The sequence below is a fragment of the Musa acuminata genome, chromosome BXJ3-4 (genome assembly GCF_036884655.1).
Source record: "Musa acuminata AAA Group cultivar baxijiao chromosome BXJ3-4, Cavendish_Baxijiao_AAA, whole genome shotgun sequence".
In the NCBI taxonomy this organism is placed as follows: Eukaryota; Viridiplantae; Streptophyta; class Magnoliopsida; order Zingiberales; family Musaceae; genus Musa; species Musa acuminata.
Genome location: NC_088352.1, coordinates 38,861,388 through 38,872,203, shown reverse-complemented (window position 1 = coordinate 38,872,203; position 10,816 = coordinate 38,861,388). Strand labels below are relative to the sequence as shown.

At 38.4% G+C, this 10,816-nt stretch overlaps 2 protein-coding genes and 1 long non-coding RNA gene across 6 annotated transcripts; 2 read left to right on the top strand and 1 right to left on the bottom strand.

Moving 5' to 3' along the window:
• Positions 1-523: 523 nt before the first annotated feature.
• LOC135635306 (peptide deformylase 1A, chloroplastic-like) lies at positions 524-3,645 on the top strand. Its single transcript, XM_065146287.1, has 5 exons — positions 524-1,007; positions 1,897-1,986; positions 2,073-2,140; positions 2,810-3,217; positions 3,397-3,645. The coding sequence occupies exons 1-4, from the start codon at positions 564-566 to the stop codon at positions 3,048-3,050; spliced, it is 843 nt and encodes a 280-aa protein (XP_065002359.1). The 5' UTR covers positions 524-563; the 3' UTR covers positions 3,051-3,217; positions 3,397-3,645.
• Positions 3,646-4,848: 1,203 nt separating this feature from the next.
• LOC103969892 (uncharacterized) lies at positions 4,849-7,463 on the top strand. Of its 4 annotated transcripts, none has more exons than XM_065147576.1 (3): positions 4,849-5,258; positions 5,353-5,433; positions 6,172-7,463. In XM_065147576.1, exon 3 carries the CDS (start codon positions 6,261-6,263, stop codon positions 7,185-7,187), a length of 927 nt encoding a protein of 308 aa, XP_065003648.1. In that variant the 5' UTR covers positions 4,849-5,258; positions 5,353-5,433; positions 6,172-6,260; the 3' UTR covers positions 7,188-7,463. The 4 variants fall into 4 exon arrangements, with proteins under 4 accessions (XP_065003648.1, XP_018682248.2, XP_065003647.1 ...); XM_018826703.2 differs by having other exon boundaries at positions 5,353-5,505; XM_065147575.1 differs by having other exon boundaries at positions 4,850-5,258; positions 5,353-5,784.
• A 521-nt stretch (positions 7,464-7,984) lies between these two features.
• On the bottom strand, positions 7,985-9,493 carry LOC135636045 (uncharacterized). Its single transcript, XR_010495787.1, has 2 exons — positions 8,495-9,493; positions 7,985-8,353 (listed from the first exon to the last, which is right to left on the bottom strand). It is a non-coding gene; the product is annotated as an uncharacterized LOC135636045 (long non-coding RNA).
• Positions 9,494-10,816: the final 1,323 nt, after the last annotated feature.

The window sequence follows — 10,816 nt, the reverse complement described above, 5'->3', positions numbered from 1 at the left end:
AGACTGCTTTCAGAATGCGAAGTTCCATGGCTGAGCACTCGACTGTGGCTATCACCCCCAAACTTATGAAATTATTTTTTTAATTAGTTATCCTTATATCTTTATATTTTTAAAAATTATATCGAGATCGTTATACTTATGAAAATAAAATTTTTAATCTCGTTTCTTCTTATTTTGTTTGATGAAAATATCATAATAAATCGAAGTAAGATAAAGTCAGCATATGTTTAGTAATAAACTCTATGATAATATTTGTTGGTAGAGTTGACGGCATGAGAAGAAATAAGATTAAATATTTTATTTTTATAAATATAAAAATTTTAATATAATTTTAAAAATATATAAAATTAAAATGTTAAGCAATTAAGATTTATCTATAATTAGTACAGAGTACACGTCCCGCCTATTTTGCACTCTAATAGAGTAAAATGAGGCTTTTTCCGTCCAAGCCCATATCGGGCCCATCAATAATCAAACCATCATGAGATATGCACGTGATGCAGGGTGGAAGATGAGTGCGATGGACACCCCCACTCGTTACGCACCGCATCATCCTCCTCCGGATGAAGGCGACGACGGTGTTGACGATGACGACAACGGTTACCGTCCACCGCTTGTCCAACCTCCTCCCCTCCCTTCCCTTTCCCTCCAACGCCACCGGAGCCCTCTGCTTGCTCCCGAACTCGCTCCGCTTCTCGTCCACTCCCACGCCCTACCATCCGAGGCGGAGCCGGCGATCCCCTCTCTTGGGCCTCCAGAAGCGCACATTGACGAGGGTGTCCACCGGCGGTTGGTTCTCGGGCTTCGGAGCGAAGAAGAGCAAGGGCACCGCTCTGCCGGAGATCGTGAAGGCCGGTGACCCCGTCCTCCATGAACCCGCCGATGAGGTGCCGCCCCGGGAGATTGGGTCGGAGAAGATCCAGAATATCATAGATGACATGGTCTCCACCATGAGAAAGGCTCCTGGCGTTGGCCTCGCTGCTCCTCAGATCGGTGTCCCCTTGAAGGTCGCACCTTTATTCCTTACACACACCCTCTTTTCATGCTCTTTCTTCTGCTATCTTAGCCAATGTGAGCCTGTGGGGACTAGAGTAGATAATTCTTGGCATTTCATCCTGTTGTGTTCTTTAATACCTTCTGGAGTTGGATAAGTAGCTTCAAGCCTCGGTGAATGGGGTGTCATCAAGAAGTGGCAGCAACTCTATGCTCTGTGAATCGAAGTAAATAACGGCCCTATCTGAAGAAAATAGACATGATTTAGCATTATCTGTCAGCAGTGTCTTCTCTATTATCTTTTTCTTATTGCATTTTCTCAGAACTAAAATTGGAATCCGGCTAGAATAACTTGTCTGCCCGTGCCTCTGCCATGAGCTTTTAGAGAAATGAAAACTTCAGGATTTGCTACCTGGACCGTCTATTAGTATGAATTGACTTGTCATTTTCCTGAATTCTTGAGGTTACACACACTTCAATGAGATGTGGCTCTGGAATGAAGCTAGATGCCAAGTTCCAAAACCTGTTTCTCAGAACCGTGGTAGTTCATAGTTGTTCTTTTTGCATGCCTAGCCTGAAAAGTTATTCTAGTTGATAAATGCTTCATGATGTTTAAATTGCCTGAATTAGTAGGATACTCCAACATCATCTAGGATCACATGCAATAATGCATGTCCAAGAACTTGATGAATGTGCTGGTTCATTCTTTCAAGATAAAACAGAAGATGTTGATTGCCAATAAGTTTTTTTGTTTAACATGATAATGTGTCAGTGAGTTGTCTTGTCATTCCTTATTCATCATTATGTAGATGTTAGGGTGGGAAGAAATTCTGACCATGTATTGCCCTGCTACAACTATTAGGTGTTGGCATTATGAACTGATGCACCCATTTTAATTGCCAGATTATTGTTCTGGAGGATACAAAAGAGTACATTAGTTATGCTCCTAAGAATGAAATTGAAGCCCAAGACCGCCGTCCTTTTGATCTTCTGGTAACTCAAATTGTTGGGTATATATTCATTCTTGGTTCCTATGATTTCATTCATGGACCTGTCATTCATCAGTTCTCATTATTCAGGTTATTGTGAACCCAAAGCTTAAGAAGAAGAGCAACAAAACTGCCTTCTTTTTTGAAGGATGCTTGAGGTAAATTATTTAGCATTTTAGTTACTGATTCAGTTGTTTAGAGTTCCTCTCGACACAGATCAAAGCGTTGTTTTGGTTGTGTTTTATCTTTTAATGCACAGAAGGCCTTCTGATCCTCAGCACATCATTTTATACTCGTTTTGAAATTTAATATGTTACTTTTGCATTTATCTCTTCCTTGTTAACTAGTGTTATATATATATATATATATATATATATATAGATATATATAATGTGTGTGTGTATGTATATGTGTATGTATATATGTATGTGTATGTGTATGTGTATGTATATTATATATATATATATATATATATATATATATATATATATATGTTGTAAGTTCTTATTACCAATGGTGGATCTCTGACAACTAGTTGATCAATAACTTTTTTTTTTTCTTTTTGTATACCATTTGACTTTTTCGTGTCCTATGATTAACATGCTCTGCAGCTAACTAATATGTAACTTTGTTTTCTTCTTGTTTTTTAATGTGGAATCTACATTTAGCCATATATTAGTTTCTTGAGGTGCTTCTTATCTTTTTGATTGTATACGCTGGAGAATTGGATGCTTGAGTTCAACAATTTCATACTTCTCTTTTTTATCACTTTCCATAAACTGCTTTATTTTATGGATCGGACTATCTTGCTTTCCCTCTTCTTCCAGTGTCGATGGATTCAGAGCGGTGGTTGAGCGCTACCTCGAGGTTGAAGTCACAGGTCTGGATCGCAATGGGCATCCTATCAAGATAGATGCTATTGGCTGGCAGGCTCGCATATTACAACATGAGTGCGATCACTTAGATGGCACACTTTACGTTGACAAGATGGTCCCAAGGACATTCAGGACAGTCGAAAACTTGGGTTTGCCTTTGGCTATGGGTTGCCCACCTTTAAGTGTTCGCTAGTCCAAATTTTTGATGTCAAAATATCATGTTTCTTGAGACCAAGCAGATCTTCTGGACTCTGCAAACGTAGCGCTTGATGTTAGTCATATCTGGAAACTGTATCTTGTCACTCACTGTAAAAGAGATCTCCAAGACGAAAGTGCGTTGCCCTTGAAGATTCTTTTAAGGTATTCCTTTTTTATCAGCATGATCAGCTTTACTAGTTCCTGTGTGCATCTTGATGCCTTCATTGTTACATTTTCCCTTTTTTTACATAATTAAGTATGGATTTGTCCTCTTCTTTTCCCTATTATTTTGCAACAAAATTATCTAAAATCACAATCTGCTGACAGTCTTCAATTGGCAGGAAACTCTGGTGTCTGCTGTTGTTTGGAACTCAAATTTCAGATTCTTCCTCAGTGCCACTTAACAGGAATTCTCCCATCTTTGTTGCCACATTTGGTTTCTTTGACTTATTTTTGGTCAAGTTGTGATCAATGAACCTGTGAACTTCCAGAGGTAGGCCTAGTAGTTTTGGTAGTTGTCGTCTAATTTTTTTCTTCAGCTCTTGTTGTACATTTGAATTAACTTAGTTTAAGCAACCTTTATTCAGAAATTCTCATGTCCTCATTTCTTAGTAGTAGTGAGAGAGTAGGAACAAATAATTTTCCAGTGTATCTTTTCTTGTTGCCTTTTGCCAGGGTGATAATGCATTCAGGTATATTTCAAAAAGAGCAAGTGTTAAATTCATCATATTGGAACTATGTGATTGCAATACTTAAATCATCTCTGTTTTATTATTCTTATAATAAGCTGAGAATTGCATGCATATATGCTTAGGATGATATGGTGGAATGTGCATGAAAGTTAGAATAAATGGTGATCTGATTTCAGGAAAAACTGTAGCGTAATTTTGGGTAAATATGAAGATTGAAGTACATTCTGGTCTCCATGAAATTCTTATTTATGGATCCCATGACTTTTATACTTTTTTTATTAAATAATGCATATAAAAAGAGTGGAAATAAGCCACTTTCGGTATATTTTGACATCTTAAATTGAATGCAAATTTTGTGCTTTATGTTTATCACGGAGATATAGGTTAAGTTTGGAAACATATTTGTATTTTTAATATCTAGTCGGAGAAAGAGGACTATTTCGGCAAGTAGAATGCTTTGAATTTTTGAAAACAATAGATGAAAAATATGTATTGACGTAAGTAAAATTATATTTGAAAATTCATTAAATATTTTATTATAATTTTATCCTTCTAATATTTTTAATATTTATTCAAATAATATATACATAATTTAAATTAATAAATAAATGCATGTAATCTCATCAAAAATATATTATAAATAAAAAATAATTATATAAATAAACATAAAAAATAATTTTTAAATTAAATAAATAAATTTTTTATCTTATAGAAAATGTTAATAATATTGATTTCTCATTAAATTATTTTAGTAATCTTATATTTTTATATAAAACCATAGGATACTTTTAGAATTCAAAAAATCATATTAATATCTTATAATTATCGAAATGCTTATCCTATCCACATTTTTAATGTAGCATTCAAGTCAAATATAATTTAAAAAAATATTAAACATCAATTCACACCTGAAATATGTATTGGGCTCAAACGCACCCATAAGACATACTAATATAGGGAAAGAATAGTTGACATCCCATCCCAATGTCATGTTTTTATTTATCGATGTTAATAAATATATAATTATTTGATCTCAATACCATCTTCATTTTGTGCAATAAATTGGATTTCTCGGATTCCCCTCCAAATAAAATAATATTAACTAAGAAAATGTACGCGTCACGCGACCCCTCTGCTCGCCGTTTTGAAATTTGAACTTGAAATCCCTTGGGGAGAAGATGCAACGGCCTATCTGCTTTGCTATTGGATCCATCTGCGGGCCCCATGTGACTCAGCCCGACTGCAACCGCATCACGAGGCGGGTAGGCGAGTGGGTAATGTTGGACTTTGAAGCAGATGTTAGGTTCGCGACGTGCACATATATATACGCACAATTCTTTTGCCGTCTCTCTACGGGAATTTAGGGTTCCTTTTTCTCTCTCGCTCTTTCAAGCCGTCTCCGCCAAAGCCAAATCCAAGAAGAGAAGCCTCGCATTCCAATTACATATACTTCAGTCGGATGATGCATTGGCGCAGTCCGCAGTTCGCATCTTCCTCTCTGCCCTCGGCCGGTAAAAGCCCTCTATCAAGAAATCACTTCCGATCTCTCTGTCTTCTGATCTGCCGCAATAACCCCCTTTCTACGCCTCTTCTTTTCTTGGAAAGCGATCGTCTTCTGCTTCTTTTGATGTTGTTTCATCCTTTGGAATGGAAGAAGCACCAGCGGCCGCAGCAGCCTCTGTCGAGGTTAGCTCGAAATCTCGGAGTGCTTGGTTTCTTGATGTGGATGACGATGGGTAGTGGCCGCCCGATGAGTGAGTGAGTTGTCTTTTGCCTTCTTGTTCTTGCGATCCCTTTTGTGGAATCGGGTAGCTTCGTGGAGACTTGCTGGTTTTGACCACCTACCCAATTATGTGGCGTCCGCCTTCGTTTGGAGAACACTTTCCTTCCTTTTTCTTTTCCTGCGTGCAAGAAGCCGTAATGAACCGTCCAGGATATGGATGTGTATTGCCTGTATCCAAGATGTTGATCATGTACTTGCAGATGGACCGATCGGACACATCTTGCAGTTGCTCGCATTGTGTTGGGGGATCGCGGGTAAGCATAGTCATGAGTAGCACCGACTTGTAGGTCTTGTGATGCAGCCGGATTGGCATCCTGGCTAATTGATGAAAGGGTCCTGTTGCACTACGGTTCTTTTGCATGTTCTTGCGGGTGCTTCGTTGTTCTTATTTCGGACTGAAATTTTAGCGTCCGAATCTAGAATTGTGCTATTTATCTTCCACAAGTAGCATTTAGACACCACTTTCTGGATCTTTGTGGTCTCGTCGTGTGGATGTATTTCCTTGTATCTCTTTTTTTACCCATTAGAGCTCTCTGCACCGGCAAAAGATGATCAGATGCAAATGATTTTTTTTATAGAAGTTTGAGCTGGAAGTTTATCTCATTTGTTCACTGATCTCAATCTTTTGCACCCTTGTTTAGTTACAGTGCCGTGAATTGTTTTGGAACTTCAGTCCTCATCATACAAAGCAGGAAGATTTTGGTGGTTCTGCTCTATCCTACCAGTTAAAATGCCCAAGGAAAGGAGGTCACGATCTCTGTCATTTGAACGGCGATCCCGTGCATCACCTTTTCCATCTACTTCTTCCTCACGTATCCAAACTGATTCTGTGGAGTCGGCCAAGGACATTAAAGAATGGGAGGAGGTTCGTTGCCCTGTGTGCATGGAGCACCCCCACAATGCTGTTCTCCTTCTATGCTCCTCACATGACAATGGTTGCCGTCCGTTCATGTGTGACACTAGCTATCGTCACTCTAATTGTCTGGATCAGTACCGCAAGGCCTTCTCTGGATCTAAGTCACTCCAGGATAATGGTGATGCACAACAGCCAGCTAAGCTTTCATGCCCTCTTTGTCGAGGGCTAGTCACTAGTTGGACAGTCATAGAGCCAGCTCGCAAATATATGAATGCTAAGACTCGTAGCTGCTCTATGGAGTCATGTGCATTTAGTGGTGTTTATGGTGAGCTAAGGAAGCATGCAAGGAAAGAGCATCCATCTGTGCGGCCATCAGAGGCAGATCCTGATCGACAGCAAGACTGGAGAAGGATGGAGCGACAGCGGGACCTTGGAGACCTGCTCAGCATGTTTCGTTCATCAGTTACCAGAGAGGAAGATGGGTTCTACATTAATGAGGATGATGAAGAGGCTAATGGCAGCGTCTTCATATTTCCCTCGGTCACTATGCTTTTGGTAGTGCATGTGCGTCAAGCTGGAGGTAGCGATACTGGTCGTTCATCTCTGCCACAGTCTTCTAGACCAAGAACCTCTCTGCAGGATTCATCAAGGGGTCAAAGGGGAAGCAGAGTGATACTATGGGGAGAGACCTTAAGCAATTCAACATCTGTTGGGAGAACGAGCCATGGCAATGGAGCTATTGGCGATGGTGGATCTGATGAGACAGATGCAGCTTCTCAACAGAACCAAGAAAGGCAGTGACGGCAGTTCCGGATGTTGGATGATGATGGTGTATCTTGATTCTGGTTTTCCTTTTCACGTTTGAAGCGCAGCTAGTTTCTGTGCACTTGTCATTGGACTATGATCAAGATGATAGATGATTGTGATGCATTGTGATGTTAATTCTTTGTGTAGCCTTTGAATCTCTGAACTGGCTGCTGCATGCGCACAGCTCATGGTTAATCACTGCTGCTTTTACCGCAGCAAGCAACATTCACAGATATTGTAAAGTTGTTCATATAATCCGTTGTTCTGGAAGTGCTGAGCCAAATAATGATGATTTCCTGCCTGATCCGGACTCAAGTATTAAAGTAAAGAAGTAAAAGAGATTGGTCATGAGGAAATTTGGATGAATTCTGGTGCTTCAGGATCAAAATCTGACAATTTTTTTGCCATAAATCCTGGCTTTTCTTTCTGTTACTGCAAGAACTTGTCTGTGCTTCATGTGCAGATGACAAGCATGGCTGTTAATCATGGCAGAAGCAGCAACATGGTCATGGAGCTGGCAACTAATTCAGGCACCTTCTGAACTTATATTCTTTAATTTCTAGCTGTGGACTATAACTTCAAATATTTGCCAATTATATGATTGCTTATTTACTATCCTTGGTTAATTCATGTTGTGTGTTGTTCCATTCTCATCATCCTGAACATTCCTTTTTACGAGAAATTTTCCAAGGAAAAAATATCCTGGATGCTCTAGTGCCTAATCCAGTTTTGCATTATAATGTTGTAACTTTTGTCTATGACCATGGAATGCAAGTATATGAAAACCATAGTGAAGAGCAAATGAATTCTGGCTGGATTTATGGACAAGAACTGGGAAGACAGTGTAGGAGAAACATACCCTCATGGAACTTTATTATACAGATGTTGATACTAATGAAATCCTATCCTCTCCCAACTACAGAAGTAACAAAACTATTCACTCACAGCAACAACAGATGCAGCATATCTATCAAGCTGTTAGACCACTCAAGCAATAGTATCAGAATGACATACTCCCGAATACATTTGTATACATACAAATTCTACATATTTAATGCACTAATTGGATATACTTTCTGCGAGACCCATCAAGCTGCAGCCATGCTGTGAGCCACTTGCAGACAGTATCCATTTCTTCTGGTATTGTGCAGTGTTCGAGTCTGAAAAATTCCAGTTGCTTCGTTGTGTAAGGCAGGAAAATTGAAGAAATCTATTATTCTTCTTTTCTTTTCAGGAATCTAGTTTTCAGAAGTCAGAAATATGAGATCGATGGAACAACGACAGCAGCATCAGAGACATACCCATTGTAAAAGGTCTTGAACGTGAGATTTCTGAACCCAAACACTCTTAGAACCTCTCCAGAATTTTCCCGTGTTTATACGGAACCACTCCATCACCTGAAACAAACTCATGGTAAATTGTGTGCATCCAAATCAGGATTCTGAGCTCCTGTTGGTATGGCAAAACGAATCAAACAGTAACATTCACATCTTTTGGCTTATCAATTCTTCTCCACATTTATTGCAAGATAACTGCATATCGAAGGTATCTAATCATGTTCTTCTGTGACAGAGAAGGTACCTCTTCCATGACACAATGGAAGTGGCAAGGAGGCAGCTCACCTTGCAGCATCATGTGAGCTTTCCACCTTTGTTCAAGCTCCTGGGTGAGTGGAACATGCATATTTTCTTGCATTTTTTATTCACATACCGAGAATTCGATAGATGTGATATTTTCATCGATCAAACATTGGACAGATGAGATGATTTTAAGATAGAACAGACCTTGAGCATGGAAGCCAGCCACTGAGGCCAATAACTGCACTGAAGTTTATAAGGTATAGAGTCTATAGACTGCCATTTTCGTATTTTCCATGTGTGAAGCAAGTGGCAGGGTACAATGCAGTTGCAGCACCCATACTGAACCCACCAATGCCAAGTTTTTGAGTGACAATCGAAGTAACCAAACAAAGATTAAGCATCATGTCCAGCATTCTATCATATGAGTTTACTATCTGTTCACAAATATGTGTGTGTTTAAATTCTCATTGGCAATAGAGTTAAAGGTTTTTTGGTGTTTAAAGCTCTCAAAGTTGAATGAAAAGAGAAACTAGTACTGGAAATCAATACTAGTATATGACCCATACAACAACAACAAGATACCATCAGCTGGCTCAGCTGACAAAAGATTTGCAGTGTGTGCTGCTGAAAGCATCCGTTCCATCAACAACACAGGACCATCATCTGAAAGGTCTCCAACATCAAACCCTATGAGAAACAATATGGACAAGGATATAGATACACAAGGTTTCAGCCAAGATGTGGAGAGAGAGAGAGAGAGAGAGAGAGAGAGAGAGAGAGAGAGAGAGAGAGAGAGAGAGAATCCATGTTATATTATCTGTATGTTCTTTATGACTAAGACAGATGGTTGGTTACATGCAGTGCAGGGAAATCCACCAATAATATCCACTTGACCTGCAATAGCACAAATGGATACCTATCCAACAGCCAAATGATTAATAAACAAGTTATGATCAACTCTGCTTTCCATAGGACATATTAGGAAATAAGAGATAAAAGATACTAATTAAGGAGAACGTGTTTCCACTTACATTTGGCAGAGGAATTGTTTCCAGGATCTGAGACCAGCTGCTTAAGCGTAGTAGAATGTGAATTAAGGCATTTGAAATCATGTGATTACACAACCAGTTTCTGTAAAGAAGCAGATACATCATCATCAACCAGTTTGAGATTTTTCATTTGTTTGATGGTGGATGTGTGTCATTTAATAACATTGTCAATCTTATTAACTAATCTAAAATAAAATTTAGAAACTATGAAATCAGTATGACACCTGAATTAATTGAGAGCCAAGTATGTATGTATTGATGATTCAACTAAAGTTGAGTTGAAGGTGTGCATTGATGATTGAACTAAAAGTTGAGTACAAGATATAAAAAAAAAAAATTATTTGATCTACTGACGGGAGGAATAATCAGAACATTTGACGGCCATTGGGGGGGGGGGGGGTAAGGGATTACTTAATTTATGTCATTAGGTATAAAGAACTGTATATATAAGCTTTGATGAAAATTTAAAATTAAAATTTAAACATTAATATTTAAAAAAATTAAATTATTTTTTTTATAAAAAAAAAAGATTTTAATTTAAAATCGAAATTGGAACCGTCTAGAACAGAAAGCTAGGCAAATCCATCACAAACGAACAAGAAATCAAAGTGGTCGAGAAATCCACTTCTAAAAACAATATTCGAGGAAAAGTTTACGTATAAGTCAAACTCACTCAGGAATCTGTTCTTCCTCTTTCTCACCCTTTTACAGATTTTAGATACAAATTATAATACATATTAAATGCATTATATTTTGATAATTTTAAATTTTTATAATTATATCAAGATATGAATCAGTTTCCTTAAATTTAATAGAATTAAACTTGAAATTTATTATCTTGAAACTAACTTGGAAACATTCAATGCTCACCGAGCATTCCACCTCTGCTCTTGATGGTGCTACTTCATTCTTGGTCTCCTCCTTTTGATGCAACACCTCCCTTGACTTGACTCTGATGTATGATAGGGTTGATCGCATCATTCTCCAAAAGATC